Here is a 16,015-nt window from a genome sequence, read left to right as displayed (position 1 = left end):
AGAGGAAGAGGCTGAAAACACAACATCAGACATATGTGTTAGCAAACTGTTCCCTATAGTCACTGTTCTAGACACAGAGCAAAAATAGCATTAATTTGGAGTCATGTGTCTGGCTACCCGGCAAATTTAAGCCCAATATTCACTCTCCTTTTGGCTCCGTTATGGTCACCACCAACTCCTGAGAAAAAAATTTTATGTTCAGACTACTAGATGTTCCACTTTCTTCAGCATCTTGTTAAAAACATTATTGTTCCTTCTGGGCAGGCACTGTACGGTGAGTTAAACCAAAACAGTGAGCTATAACCAGCTAGTAAGCTTTGGTTCTTTGCGAGTTTGTCAGTCACTCCTTCCACACACAGTGATTTGGCATGTTGTTAATTGAGTGGAAACCGCTTATAGTGATCATGGTTACAGTGATCAACCGGTAAGGAAAAGGCAAGAAGCTAGGGGCAGAATAATTTCTATACAAACGCTGTTTAAATAATTTGCTTATGGTAATCAAGTTGTCTGCAACAGTGTTCAGTTTGTCCAATCACCTGCCAAGTATTTCTTGAAAGTGGCTACCCTTTTCCAAACAATTTCTAGCAGCACCTTTCCAGATGGTTTAAGCGTAGCTCCTATTCACATTGATCTGCTTTATATTCACATTCATTTTGTGAAGCTCACCTTAACATATCACAAAGGAAAACACACTTTAAAACAAAGAAATTGAAAGCAGCCATGCATCCTTCTATTTCACAGAAATCTGATTTGGTCTAAACCCATTAGGCATGAGTTACTTGCTGCTGCAGATGGATTAGAGGAGAGCGGCACAAAAGCTCTGTCTCCCCTCCCAAAGAGTACGGTCAGGTGCTGAGAGTCTGGACATTTGGTTGTCACTCTTCATTTCTTTCATTGTGTAAGGCTGCTCCAGGCAACAGCTCTGGTCAGCTCGTATTGATCTGGGTCCTCAGTCCTTAACCTGTGTTCTCTTATCTCTCCTCTCCTCTCCTCTCCTCTCCTCTCCTCTCCCCTCTTTTTGTGTACCACTAAAAAGGGTTGGACCATGTAGTTCTATATGTCAAGCCTGATTTGTCCAGCTGTGTGGGCTGACAGGGACAGCGCCTCCCATCCCTGGGCCTCCAAAACGCCCTTGAATAACCCTGGACTCCTGCGTCCTTGGATTGACTGCCTGGCTTCCTGCTGAATGCTCTCAGATGCAAGTGGGGGCCTGCGAGCTATGCTATATTTGGCACTGTGTCCTCAGATCCAGCGGGAAGCCATAACAACGGCAAATTAGCTTATAATGGATAGACTTTGAAAATGGCGTTGTATCAGATGTTGCTTCCCGTTTAATCTATTTTAGATAGAACCTTTATTTAAACATTTTGAGAGTCGTACTGTGTTGCTTGTCCTAGGGCTTGGCGGTATATCAACGTTTTTAACCGTATATTGATGTATTTTCAAAAAAGATGAGAAGAGGCAATACTGTTTATATTGATATCGTTTGATGTAGCGTTAGAGTGCATAACCCATTTCTTTTCTAAAAGCCGTGCCAGTGTTTGTATGTCTCTTCTTCAACACTCTCTGCACTTTCCCGCCCCTAGTCGTTCACAAGTTCTCCAGCAGCATGGAGGGAGAGACAGCGACTGTCTAGACTTCTGAAGAAGACCTGAGCCGTGTTCGCATATAAACTCAAGACTCTTTAAGACAGGTCCGACCATTGTCAAGAGTCTCACACATGTAGCACACATCAGGAGACATTCTCACCTACTGGAAATAATCAGTTTGGTTCAAGTGAGGGGTGGCGTCTCGGTAGAGTGTGCATGAGGATGAGGACTCATCCGTTATGATGTGTGTTTTGGTATTGATATTAGAACTACATGTATTTGTACGTATAAGCAATATCAGAAAAAGAAGGGAAAGCAACATACAGGCAAGCAGAAAAGAATGTATGAGCTACACGCCGTGCAACGTCTTATCCACAAATCGGCTCAATCGGACATCACGCAGATTTGTACTAGGGAGCTGAGAGGCTAAAAAATATAATATGTAGAAATTCTGCATTAAAGTATTTAAAAAATGACTAGGTCTTTTTTATTCTGTATATATTGTTAAGTTGTGTACTTACACAATCCCTAATGTAAACAACAATGTTCAAACACAGTGAAGTTTACTCAAAGTAACGGTGCTTTTCCTTTGGTCTTTGTCGCTGCTTCGGGGTACTTCAAAACTACCTTGTGCGTGAACATGTGTGACTGAGTCACATCAGATACATTTACATCAGCAGTGGTGGTTGTTAAATGGTGTATTGAATACCAGCAAAGCAAGTTTGACTGCAAGATCAATTGTGTTTATGCGTGTTACTCATGCAGTGTTTATCTGCCCCAAACAGCCAGATCACTTTACTACATTGGCCTTGAGCTAACGTTAGCCAGCAATGACACACAAGAAAGGTGTGAGAGAGTGATTAAATTAAGGTAAACCCTCACTATTTGGCACTCACTAGAGACTACCATTCTCCCTCTTCTTTTCCCTCTCTCCTCGCTCCATGAAATAAAGTACATTTCCCATCCAGCTCCAGTCGGCAGTCAACATTACAGTAACGTGACATAAACACTGACAGTAAAGGTCTCCTCAGCAGAGGAGCTAAGATAAATGCACTTTTAAAATCCCAAAAGTTAAAAAGTAACTCTGAGCTCTCCTCCCGTCTGGATCAAAGCAGGATCTGACGTGACTGTTTATTCCTCAGGTCTGCCTTAGCTCCTGACACTCTAGCTGACTCTTAGCAGCTGAGCAGCGGCTCCTGCCCACATAACACTCTGCAAATGTCTGTTTTGTTTTGATAGGGAGCCCCCACTAGCAATATTATATAGTGTATGTTTAAAGTCTGTTTCATGTCCAGATAGGTTCTGGGTTGTTGTGCATGTGTACAGTAAGAGGAACTCTGGTTTGAAAAAAAAAGAACAATGGTTCAGTTATTTGGACATGGTTATGAATTTAAAGATCAGATGAGGAGAAAAACCAGCACAGCTGTGTATTATGTAAAGTGGGAGAAAAAATCATACAATCATATTCTATTTTAAGTCTGATCACAGGGATAGGCCTATATTATTTAATTTAGGATATGTATTTTATCTAATCCTTCATTTACATGTTGATATATTGTGCAGCTGAATATTTTCAAACAAGGAAGAAAACACTTTTTAATCAGTCTGTTTAAATAAAAGAGCTTATGGCTCCTTACATGTGGGCTTGATGTAAAAGTAGACATTTCCCCACTTTGTACTAGAAAATGCCGAGATATATTGTGCATCTCCATTCAGCCTAGAAATATGAAGATATCATTTTTGGTTCTTATCCCACCCGCATAAACTTATCTCTGTATTTTTCTGTGGCTCAAAAGATTCCTGCTGCCAACAGGCCATTTTGAGCAGCACAGTTATTTCTGATCACATTCAACAGTGTCACTTTAGCTGCACCTAACCCCTATTAGTGTTTAAAGAAACAGTTATCCACTCTTCACAGCATCATGCGTCTCTCTCTCTCTCTGCTTTGTCCCTACTGTTGCTTGAGGCCTAGCAAAATGGCAGACCTTAATGTTTACCTCAAACCCCTCCTGGAATGTCTTTCAAACACTACTGTGATTTCCCCTTCTGTCACCACAAGGTCTCTTAAGAATTGATTCCCTGCACCAGCAGGCATCACACAGCTATGCCCGTGGAGATTTGACTTTAGTACAGAAATAAACAGCAGCCCCGTGCAGCCCTTCAAGGCTTTGCTCTGATTTAGAGTACATTAAGATTCATTCACAGTGCCCCCGCTTCCCCTGTGTGCCACCTCTTCAATTTCCTCCTCAACCAGACTTAAGATTCATGTGTTTATATCAGAAGGCAGGAGGGCTGTTTTTGCATTTGAACAATGCTGACATCCCGTCACAGGGGACTGAGGTAGGGGCTGTGGGGGCTGGAAAGGTGGAGCCAGGCTGCTGCTCAGTTACCCTGCCACCCTCCCTCTCTTTTTCCTCACTTGCCATTTGGCTATTTCTCTAAACCTTGTTTTGTCTAGCGTATTGTCAGAGAGAGGGAGCTTGAAATATCAAACCCCCACACCACTTGAAGGGAACAGTCAAATTTTCCACCAACACCAATGGAGACTGTCGGATCCAATTTTATTCAGTGCCTCTTGTGCTTCTTCCTCTCGGCTGCCTGCTTGCCACCAAGTCGCACAATATAGCCTCAAACAAACACACGAGCACATACAGGAGCAGAGATGCCCGAGTGTAAATGCACAAATAAATGAAAAAAACATGGCCACACACAGAAGTGCACACACAGAGACAAGAACCACAAAGCTCTGGGATATATTTGGTATATTTGTGTATTACTTTTAGTCTCTGTGTAAGGATGTGTGAGAGAATCTATACTGGGTCTCTGGAGTAACCATAAATGATCCACCATTTGCCTGACTGCCTACCCTTTTTACTAGCAAAAGCAATTTCTGCACTGCTGCTTGTCTGCATCTTCATTTCACTCTGTGTACTGCTTCATTGGCGTATAGTATGTGTGGATGTGTATGTGTGTGACGGTTTTAGCAGCAGACAGTCTAACAGACAGCACAGTAGCTGTCACGAGTGGCCTTACCCGTTGCTCGACCTTTAGTGACAATCAATCCTTTGTGAACGTGTCCTGTGAAGGCTAAAGGAATTATCAAGCCTACAGGCCCTCTGGCGTCATTTATCTACATGCTGGAGGTCAAACAGGTCGGAGAGAAACAAGTGGCTCCACTGGTATCTCATCACTGTTAATGGATTAGATTAACTGCGATGAATGATTAGACAAATGATATCTGTGGTTGTTTGCTTCTGAAAAAATAAACAGCCTTCCAAGAAAAGGTATACCTAGAACACCGCCTGTTTTGATTCTAGTTGTGATTCTATGACTTCTGTGAATATGCAGCCCACTCTCACTTCTAACGCATCAAATACAGCAGCCTGGTCAGTGGCCCTAAGCTTCAAATACTATTTTTACACCAAAACTCACCTGAATATATGTTTTTCAAATGCAAGTAAACCAGCTTATGTGTGCCACGGTCATCATCATCATCATCACCATCAAAACAGGCAATAGTAGAAAACAGTAGATCATATACTTCATCAGATTGCATCAAGAAGACATTACTTCATACATTACATTACATTACTACTTGTTTTAAACTACTTGTGTTAATCAATAACATTCTGAACATTAGACACATCATTTTTTACGGAGCTGATGATGACTTACTAAGGAGTGAGACTTCTTTCTCATCTGTGTTGAGTGTTGCACATGTGCTATAATGATCTGATGGGCACTTTTTAAGAATTTTATACTTAAGTCTTTCTTTCAAACTCTGTGCTGACTGAACAATGTTTGAGCGCTGCTCAAAGGGAGACAGATGAAAAAGTATGAACAAGCCAGCGGCCTTAACATCAAAGCGCATCATAACATCGCGTCTGACGAGGGGCAGAAACTAGCATGTCTGCCTGGGTGTTGTGTTTCCATCGCAACCAACTGGAGCTGGAGCTGATAAACACCCACAACTATTGCAGAGATATTTGATGCGGGAGTGGATACTGATTGTACCCCTTCACATTAAAGACAAAAGCCAGATTTTAGTGGGTTTCTTATCCAGTTTAAAAGGGGTATGAGTATGGCCGGGTAGTTCCCCCTCGAGCATCCTTTCTGGATGCGCCACTCTAATGCAGTAGAATAAAGAGCGAGGACATTCCAACTCAGGGGGAGGCAGGGGTGGGTGGTTGGATGGGTAATACAGAGGATTTTACCCCAGGAGACAGGGGTTTGCGCCCCATGTGTGACCAATTGTCAAGATTGTTGGGGGTTTTTTTATGGTATGTTTCGCAGGTAAGTTAACTTACACAAATAACAAAATGTAGGTTAGGTAAGAGACGTGACCTTACTTACTTATATGGTCAAAAAAAAATCTGATTATGCAAACAAATAAAAAATATTGGACAGATGTTGCACTATAAGTCCTGATTAGTGGAAATAAAACTTTCGCATCACAATTTTTATTTTCACTGAAACAACTATTAACATGATGATGATGTGACATTTGTTTGGGTCTGTACCAAGCAGTTAAAGGTCTGAAGGTCATAACAACATAATATGTGAACTGTTTGTCAGAAAGCTTTATTTTAAAGTCTAATCTGACATTGCATATCATTGCTAACTTGACCATGGAGCCCTCTACGTGCAACATTGATGCTAGAAGTGTAAGTAGCATCATAGTTTGAAGCTTAAGGTCACTGACCATGCTGCCGTATTTGCCTATTTGGGAGTGAGAATGTGTTGGAATATTACTTCAGAACTTGGCCTGTACTAGGCTTATCCACCACAGTGTGCTACTGAATCTTTCTGTGTGTTAGTGTTTGTGTGTGTGCGTGTGTGTGCCCATGTATGAAAGGGAGCAGTCAGGCACAGCTGTACCTGCCTTCGCTTGGCAGAGCACTGAATTTGCCTGCTTAAAAAAGCAGAAGGTTTTGATATGGCAGAGAGGCAGTCATTTGGCTGATCTAATGGTGGCTCCCATAGGATCCATATCTGTGTGCAAACACCGAGCGAGGACAGAGAATGGAGTATACACCCATAAAACTGGCTGAATATTTTATCATATCCACCCCTGCCCCCAGCCTCTACACTGACATCACCAGCATGCCTCCCCTATCCTCCCCCTTTTCTCTCTAATTTACGTGCACATGCACATACACATACACATACATGTTTTTTGTGCACATGCTGCTCACACAAACAAGATCACGCACCTCCAGAAAACACCTTTCAAGCTTCTTTGAGAGCTGACTGGTCTGTTCCGTTTCTCAGTTTATTACAGTTGAGATGTTTCCTTTTTTGTCAAAATGCAGCGCTGCAGGTGGATTCAGATCTAAAGACATCCTCGCCCTGGGGATGTCTCCAGCATTCTCTTCTCTCATCCTTCAAACACAATCTCTCCCGTTGCCTTTTATCTGTCCCCCCTCCTCCCACAGTGCTCTCCCCCACGCCCTGCTCCTTCCAGTGTGTGGTTCTGTTCCCTGCCAGCCAGCTCCTGTTGCTGCCTGAGCCCAGCTCGTTAAGCGAAACACTGGTGCATGGTCCTCCTCACCTTCCCTCCACACTGCCTTTTAATTAGACAGCCGTTTGTGTGTGTGTGCGTGTGAAAGGGTGTGTGTGTGTGTGTGTTTGTGCATGTAATGGAATACATTGATGATGCATGCATGTGTGTGTAGTACTCGTGCGGAGGGCTCAAGTATTTTCAGACATATGAGTCATCTTTTTGAAGTGATTGGTATCACAGTGGCTTGTTTGTTTGTTTGTTTGATGTTCAACCTTGGCATTAAATGGCAGTGCACACTCGATACATACTGTGTAGCTTGTGGACACACGGATCCTATGATGTCAATTTAACTGGTTATTAGTGCTGATACAACTGATTAATAAATAAGTCAATCGACAGAAAAACAATTTGGATAACAGATTGAGTGGTTGATTAACTGTTTTAGCCAATTTGTGAGGAAGCATTGACAAACATTCGTGTGTTCCAGCTTCTTAAATGAGGATTTGCTGCTTTTCTCTGTGTTTTACTACTTTGAATTGGTAAGAAAGGCAATTAAAAGATGTCACCTGGGGCTCTGGGAAGTTGACATGGACATTTTTTGCAACTTTCTGACATTTTATTGACTAAACAATTCATTTACAAATCCAAAAATACTATATTTTTAATTTATGTTTGTTTTGCTGTACTTCTATAATCACATAGTATTACAGTAGTATCACATGGAATTATACTGTGAATTTTAATGTGACTCTTGAATATGTGTTTCTAGCTATGGGAATTAATGTATTACAAAGAAATGTAGCATCATGCATTTCTTTATCCCAGTAAATCGAAGTCAGTGCATGTTTCTACATGCATGCCACCAATGCTTTTTCCTGACTGATGGCCTCACATCTGTATTGGTGCAGTGAAACAAAAGGGTTGTTCCCACCTCTGTGGTAATGGAATCAAACATGTTCTCCATCCCCTCTTGTCAAGAGAGAGTGACTCCCCTCCTCTCCTGTATAATCCCATTAACAGCACTTTACTGAAGTAGAGGCTGGCCTGCCCTCCTGCAGGACATGGCGTTTGGACAGAGGGCAAACTGTGGGCTCTTTAACACCTTACACCTCCCAGGGCTACCTGCCCCTCTCCCTCTCATGCTCACTTTTTCTGTCTCCTTCTTGCTGTTACTATCACTCGGTTTCAACATTTCTGTTAAGATAGAATTACTAAAACCATGTCAATGGAGAAATTTAGATGTGATGAACTATCACTAGCAAGTTGTATTATATTAAATTGTATGTAAATGTAAATAAAAACAGAATGCAATCATTTGCAGAGAAACTGTGTGTACTGAAGACAGTTTCACAAAATATTCCTGGGCCCATTTAGTTATATTCTTTTTACAATCATGTGTTTCACAAAGCCACATCTTAGCTTGTGAGCAGCTGTGCCTTTCGATTATGTCCCTTTCAGACTTAATCATGAAGCCATCACCTGTTAACAAAGAACCTGTTTATCTGTGGAATGTTCCAAACAGGTGTTTGTGGAGAAATCCACAACTTTCGCTGTCTTTTGTTGCCCTTGTTGCAACTGGTTTGAAACATGTTGCTGGCATCAGATTTATATTATGCATATATTTACAATAATCAATGAAGATGATATAATAATATGATATATTAAATATGCTGTCTCGTTTTTCAATTGAATATATACAAAGGAGGTTATGTTTTTTTGCCTGTGTCTATTGTTGGTTTCGTTGGTTGATGGGTTGGTTTTTCTATGCTATGCGGTTTTCCACAAAACTTGGATGGAGGATGGCTCTTGGCCAAGAATAGATCCCAATAATTTTTGGTACAGATCTTAATTTCTTAAGGAATAATGCATGGATCTTGTTTTAAAAAATCTGCGTATTTCTGTGACTGGTATATATAAGTAAGTACAATTTGATGCAGGTCCTAATAAAAATCACAAGATCTATCTATCGGAATATTGGATTAGGCTTGATTCAATTGAAGGGGACTGCTGGGCCTTGGCTTGCTCTAGTTTTATTAATATTGTAAAAGAACGTCACAACTTTTCTGGAATCTGTCTTATCTTTCCTGACGGAAAGCAGAGCACTGGATGCTTGTTTGTACACTTGTCATGTCTTTGCTTATTTCTGTTCACTCAGAAGGAGATTCCACGCCTGTGTTTATGAGCGTAGCAGTGGTAGCCTCTCGTACGAGGCCTGGCCAGCCTGAATCCCACCATTTACATCTCCATGACAACCAGGCTTGTCCTATAAACTCTGTGATGATAGCCTTGGTTGTTTTGAGTGTATCAGAGCTCACAGATCCAAAGTGAAATAAGGCTTTTGATTTTCAAAGGCATAGTCATACAGCTGCAAGGCGAGGCATAACCACATAGCTGCACACGGCAGTGAAGTGGTGGGCTAGACTCTGCTGTTCTAGGGTAAGAAATAAAAAAACACCAGGAGCTCAGAGTCACAGATCTTGAATAGCAGCGAGCCCTCTGCTGCATGACATAAGGGGCTAATTATGTTAAGTACAATGCATTACCTCCAGCATGTTCTATGAAAGCAGCCATTTCTCTAATGTGCTGCAGAATATAAACATACTTAGTAAAGGAGGCTGACAGACGAGAATCAGCAGTGAATCCTAAACCGCTGTCCTTGTCAGAGGAGAGAAATGAAATAATGTTGTTGGAGCCAAGCATTTCTGATTAACATGTCATCTCAGCCCTCCCCTGCTGCCTCCCTTCTCTTTTTCTCATCTCTCCCAGGCAGAACTAGTTTACCTTTCATTAGGAGACCCTTGGTGCAAAATGTGTTTGCTGATAAGAGCCAGCGGTTTATCAACAGTTTATAAAGCACAGCGTTAGGATTAATCAAATCAGCACACATCCGGAGAAGGGCTGGACTCTGTAAACACAATCAGATCTGACTCTGCAGATGGATTGAGAGAAGTGGGAGAGAGAGAGAGTAAGAACAGGGAGGGAGGAAAGATAAGTGCAGAAAAGAAATGGAATCAAATTAGAATGAAGTCAATTTGGCAGAAATTATGTATTTCGGGCAATTATTTCTCTCCCAGACGGAATGGTTTTTTTTGTGATACTGGTGGGGAGTCGAAATGAGCAGTGTTGGGAGAGTGCTGCAGTCAGAAGTGGGGGAGATATGGTCCCAGTGTCTGTCCCTGAGCCAAACACAGTGCATCCTCTGTGACTGGCAAGGCTGGCTCCTCATTATCTGCCTATCTTGGCTTCCATCTGAGGAGAAAATGCAGCGTTGCAGTCTCACTTTAGAGGGACACTGATCACAAGAGCAACTCATCTCAACAGGAGAAAGATTGCGCTCCCCCATCTCGCTTTCTCTCCTTCTGTCTCCCACTGCACACGGTTGAAGACAGACAGAGATGAGGAGCCCTCTCTGTTTTCTGCTCAGAAAAGTGGAAGTTTTAGCCGGAGAGATGGAGCGAAGCTTCAAAAGGCACATGTAATTGAGCAGCCCTAGATAGGCTATCTGGGAACATGAAACAGCAACAGTTGTGACGGAGGGTAATTGCCTCCCTGGGCCTGTATAATGCCTTGTCGAGTCTTTAAACTTGAGCAAACTGCTGGAAGTCCTTATGTCAGCAGGTAATTGGTTCCAGGCATCAGCAGCTATGTGAAACGAAGGAAAGATAGGTAGGTGGGGTGTATGTGTGTGTTTAGAAAAAGAATTTATGAAAGATTCAAAGAAAAGTGTCTTTATAAACATCTTTAGAAGTCGTCTGTTGCATTGATTTTTTTTCTCAACAATGTGCTTTGCTTTTCATTTATTTAGAGGGCTCAATATTTTCATTATATGGCGCTAGAGCAAAGTAAAAGCATCATCTGCTCTCTGCAGCGCATTTCTTCAAATTACATCTTGATGTATTTGTGGAATTATTTTTGTAATATAAAGTGGCTAGCTTTGAAACATACAGATATGAAAACTGCTTTCATAAACATCTTACAGCTGACACTTCATTGAGTAGTTCATCCTTTACTGTAGCTGATGTTTGACTTTCCACTTGTCTGACTCCAAATGCCCCCAAGATGACCGAGGTCATCCCTGTTGTTGAGGCTCCAAGCTAGCCAAGATGGGCAGTACTGTGGCCTTCACTGTCAGAGTGTCTGTCCTCTCTGCTGGCCTCCATCCAACCCCCTTCCTGACTGGAGGATGCAGAGTGGGACCTCAGGAAGGAGATGCTTTATTAGCTGGCCCTGCATGATTAATTGAACATCTGTTCACACAAAGACAGCTGACCCCAATTCCCAGCTGTTTACCCTCTGTATAAACAGTTAATAAGCCTGCAGTGAATGTGTCACATAAGAGGTCAAGACGGCATTTTTTGAAACTTTGCCATTTTACTGGTACACCTCTCCTTCTGCAGTCGTAGCCAGTGTTCATTGTAGTTTTATTTTCACAGGTGGACACTGCTTGAGAAAATGGATGATGGAGTGGATGAAAATATACAGAATATTGTTCTCTCTGATTTTAGAGTGAGAGGTCTTGCCAGCATTCAGTCAGACAGCCAGTCGGCCCCCCACCGCTCTGGTGTGAAGCTAAAACCCTCTCCTCTCCCCCCTGATTAGCAGTGTCTTTGTTCCGTTGGCGGTGGCGCGCCATGAAGCGTGATTGCAGTGGGCAAACTGGCGGCTTTAAAACAAGCCTGCTGCTGCGCTGATCTGCATCACACTTTACCCCCCTCGTTACTTTGCAAGGATGAAATCAAATCAGGTTGTGTTTGTTGTTTGGTCTCTGAGCAGTAAGCCTCCTCAGAGATTTGGGAATTCTGATTTTTTTCTTCTTTTTATTCCTTTCATGTGTAGTGCTTCTGGCTAAAGCGACGTTTAAATATGGGTGGGAAATCTGTGATGTAAAGGCAACAAAGTGACTCACTGTTGATGGAATGTGGGTATAATTAATGGAGCTATTTGAGAATTTTTTATTACCTTGTCTGTTTTCCTTATATGCTTTCCTTTCTGTCTCTCCATCCATAGGCTGCTTCAATGGCACTGAGCAGCTTGGGCCATGTATATACAGCCATAGGGGACTATCCAAATGCCCTGGCAAGCCACAAGCAGTGTGTCCTGCTGGCCAAGCAGTCCAAGGATCAGCTGTCTGAGGCTCGTGAGCTGGGAAACATGGGAGCTGTCTACATTGCCATGGGAGACTTTGAAAATGCTGTCCAATGCCATGAGCAGCACCTGGGCATTGCCAAGGCCCTGGAAAATAAGCGAGAGGAAGCCCGGGCCTATAGCAACCTGGGCAGTGCCTACCACTACCACCGTAACTTTGACAAGGCCATGTCCTACCATACTCACGTTCTGGAGCTCGCCCAGGAGCTGGAGGAAAAGTCCATTGAGATGAGAGCCTACGCAGGACTAGGTCATGCTGCTCGCTGCATGCAGGACTTGGAGAGGGCCAAGCAGTACCATGAACAGCAGCTGTCTATAGCTGAGGGTCTGAAGGACAGGGCGGCAGAAGGAAGGGCCTCCTCCAATCTTGGTATGTATGCAAATTAGGAAAATAGCATGAACACCAGAGTCTTCCATATGCTCATGGTAGACCATTTGCTTCCTTCATTCCTTCATCCTTCAATTCAACATACAGTATACTGAATAATATCACTATCATTGTCTTAAAGTTGAGCAAATCATAACCAGCCATAGTTTCTAAAATCCAAACTCTGTTTTACATGTTTCAAACAGTAGTATTGTCAGATTACTATGAGGTGAGTTTGATTAGCAAGACCAAAGATATTTCTGTGTTGGGCGTGTTGATTCAGTAGCCAGTCAGGTGATTGAAATCAAGGAAGTCCAGTTTGAGTAATACATCCATAATATTTACAGACGACGAGACACTGCACAATGGTTCCTGATGCTATTAGATGAGATTTTAAAACACTGGAAAGTTAAAGGTGCAATATGTAAGACTTGACCACCTGTTCAATTCATACTCAAAACAAATAAGGAGCAGCATATCACCAGAGTAACAGCTAACTGCTGCCAGCTGAAGCTCCTTTTAGCTAGTTAGCTGAGTTAGCCGTGTAGCTAGTAGTCTGGACTGGGAGCGCAGAGCAGTGAAGAAGTGTTGGTGTTTGTTTGTAACACAGGAGCTTTGGAACTGGATGAGGCTAGCTGGTTAGCATGCTAAACATGCTTTGCAACACAATTCCTACATATTGCACCTTTAATATAGCAACAATTATTTTTATCCTCCTTATAGAAAGTAATCTACTAGGAATTTATACTTGCATGTATTAATTGGAAGTACATTGTTTTGGGGCAAGTGTTAGGTAAGGTTCAGCGCTGTCTTTTTTTGGCTGAAACCCTCGGTTGTTGGTCTGAACATGGCCTTAGTGTGATAGTTGAGCTAAATCAAGCAACACTGTTTTCTCCAAAGTATGATTATGATGATGAGCATGAGTATTGATCACTGGAGTGAATCTCCCAGGGACACACAACTGACTTTGGTAGTGGTGTTCTCCTCAGATTAATGAGTAGGATCCCTAAAATACTGCAAGTCCTGTTCCATGTATCATGCCATCGTCTCAGATCCACACACATCATGTACAGCGCCTGGTGGATGAATGTCTTCCTTTGAGATTCCTTGACCCTTTCAGTTAGTAAAGGTCAGTGTCCAGCAGCACAAACTGTGTGATAAATCTGTGTTAGTACATCCTCAGAGATAAGGAAGCACCTGGTTGTTAGATAGAATGAAATGTTGCAGACTGGACGTAGGTAAGGGTTTACTGATTGTTTGCTTCAACATGGGAATTTATGAGAGTCTTTTTTTTTTAGCTACATTTGACCTAGCCCACTGAAACAGAGATAAAAAGAAACAAAGGTGTCCTAGGCACTCATTTATTGTTTTGGGGATACAGTATGAGAGCTTCCTGCTAGTGTTTCCACTGTGCTTCTGGCTACATCCCTTTGTTTGCTTCATGTAAATGAGCTGTTTGATTATTGTTGTTTTCATTTTTTTTTATGGTTAGTAAGACCTGTATTTGGAACTTGTATGCAACAGTCAGCAATTTTAAGTTTTATGTAAAGTTGTTTTAGATACAATTTTAGATTACCCACGATGCAACTTAGCCACTGAGTGACATCACTGGAGGCAGTCAGTTTATCAGATTGCATGCAGCTTCCTCTGGAGCCACAAAAGGCTTTATACTACTGTTACACGTCCCCAAGACTTTAACCTGTAAAATTGGTGGAGTTGCCCTTTAATGGTTGCATTACGTTCTACAGTGAATGGCAGCCAGTAGATTATGTAAGAATCAGGTAATGGAGTACAAGGTTTCTGCATGGAAGTCAGGGAGGAAGATGGTTCATGTTGGAGCCAACTGTAATTCATGAGCCCAGAAGTTCTGTGTGATAGAATGCCAACATATAATGTAAACTGTCAGGGTCCAAATACACCCCGTAAAAAAAAATATATTTTCATGGGAAATCTCTTTAATCTACGCTGCTCTCACCTTCACACTGACTTGGACTTAATCACATCTTGAAATGAAAAGTGGTGCGGAGATAAATAAAAACGAGATGGGAAAAATTAAGTATATGATGCTGTTTTGATTAAAACTTAAAATGTAATTATTATCCCCTTTGCAATCCAATATCTTATAGCCACATCCTGCTAGAAGAAATTATTAGCGAGGTAACCTTGCGGAGTCTGTGAACATAATGATGAAAGGAGCCTTGGGGATAAAGGTGTCCCTTTGGATATTCAGTTCCTCATGAGATACATGTTATGGCCAATTTTCCTGTATTTAGTCCAGCAATTACAATCTGCGCTGGGTGACTTATGATAGCCATCAAGACAGTAGTAAACCTGACTCTAATGGACAACTAAAAGGCATAATAGTTCCCCCCAGATGAATTATTCTTTAACCTAATGTATAAAAGTGAGCAAGCGGAGAGTGGGGTTAATCAGCCAAACATAAATTGAAGTCGTCCTTTGACCGGCCTAATGGTCGCACATCCTGGGAGGCTCTTAGCGCCAACACACACCTGATTTTAAAAGTGAGCTGGTAACTGGTTGTCATAAATTAAAGGCACTGGTGAGAACATTTTTATGATCCTACTACAGTACATGTGAGCTTTATTACGAGTGGGCACTACATGTCAGGCAGCAAATGTATTCCCATCCATAGTATGACGGCCTTTACGATGGCAACGATGCTTATTCATTATTAGTTGCGACATTACAGTTATTCTGGTCCATGACAGAGTAATGAAAGTATAGATGCGGTGTCAAAGACCACCAGCTGGTGACAGCACAGAAGCTAAATGAGTGGGTGGTAGCAGATGAAGCCTGTTGCTCTATGGACACGGCCCGGACAAGCTGGAGCATCATGTGGATGCAAAACCTCTTGACACCCAGGCAAACTTCCTGCCCGTCTCAGTGCCGCCTGATCGGTTGCTATTTTTGTTCTCTCCTCGTTTTCCAGTTTTTGACACCTCCCTCTCTCACTCTCTCCGTTTCTCTCCTCCTCACCCCTACTGATTGTAATCTGCAGCTGTCAAGCTCCCAGTAATTGAAACTGACTTGATGAATCGCTTAATTACCTTTAATAGCTGATTCAAGAGGAGCTGAATAATGAAGATAACAGAGAATGAAGTGGAGGTTGTGGAGCGTCAGTCTGTAATTGGCCCATTGTTGTTGTTGTTGTTGTTCTTTTTGTTTGCGGCAGTGGGGCGTGTGTTGTTTTTCCGTCATCAGCGCCCACAAACCTCCTTAGCACAAGAAGATACGGGCTAAAACTAACAGGATGTTGTTTGAGACTTCAAAAAATGCTGCCATTACGCCATGCACTAAAAGGGGAAGGATGATGGAGTGAAGATTAACGAGCTGCGATAAAAGCAAAAAACACTGCGCGAGAGAGACGAAGAAGGAGAAGTTGCAGAAGCA

At 42.2% G+C, this 16,015-nt stretch overlaps 1 protein-coding gene across 4 annotated transcripts in view; it reads left to right on the top strand.

Moving 5' to 3' along the window:
• LOC311261987 (tetratricopeptide repeat protein 28-like) overlaps positions 1-16,015 on the top strand; it is a 199,026-nt gene that overhangs the window by 147,333 nt on the left and 35,678 nt on the right. For all 4 annotated transcript variants that reach the window (XM_084361064.1, XM_084361063.1, XM_084361066.1 and 1 more), the window contains one exon: positions 12,100-12,607. In XM_084361064.1, coding sequence (XP_084217190.1) covers positions 12,100-12,607 — 508 coding nt within the window. The remainder of the gene's footprint in view (positions 1-12,099; positions 12,608-16,015) is intronic.

The sequence above is a fragment of the Pagrus pagrus genome (genome assembly GCF_965226575.1).
Source record: "Pagrus pagrus genome assembly, chromosome: 8".
NCBI classification, from domain to species: Eukaryota; Metazoa; Chordata; class Actinopteri; order Spariformes; family Sparidae; genus Pagrus; species Pagrus pagrus.
This window is presented reverse-complemented; position numbering and strand designations above follow the sequence as displayed.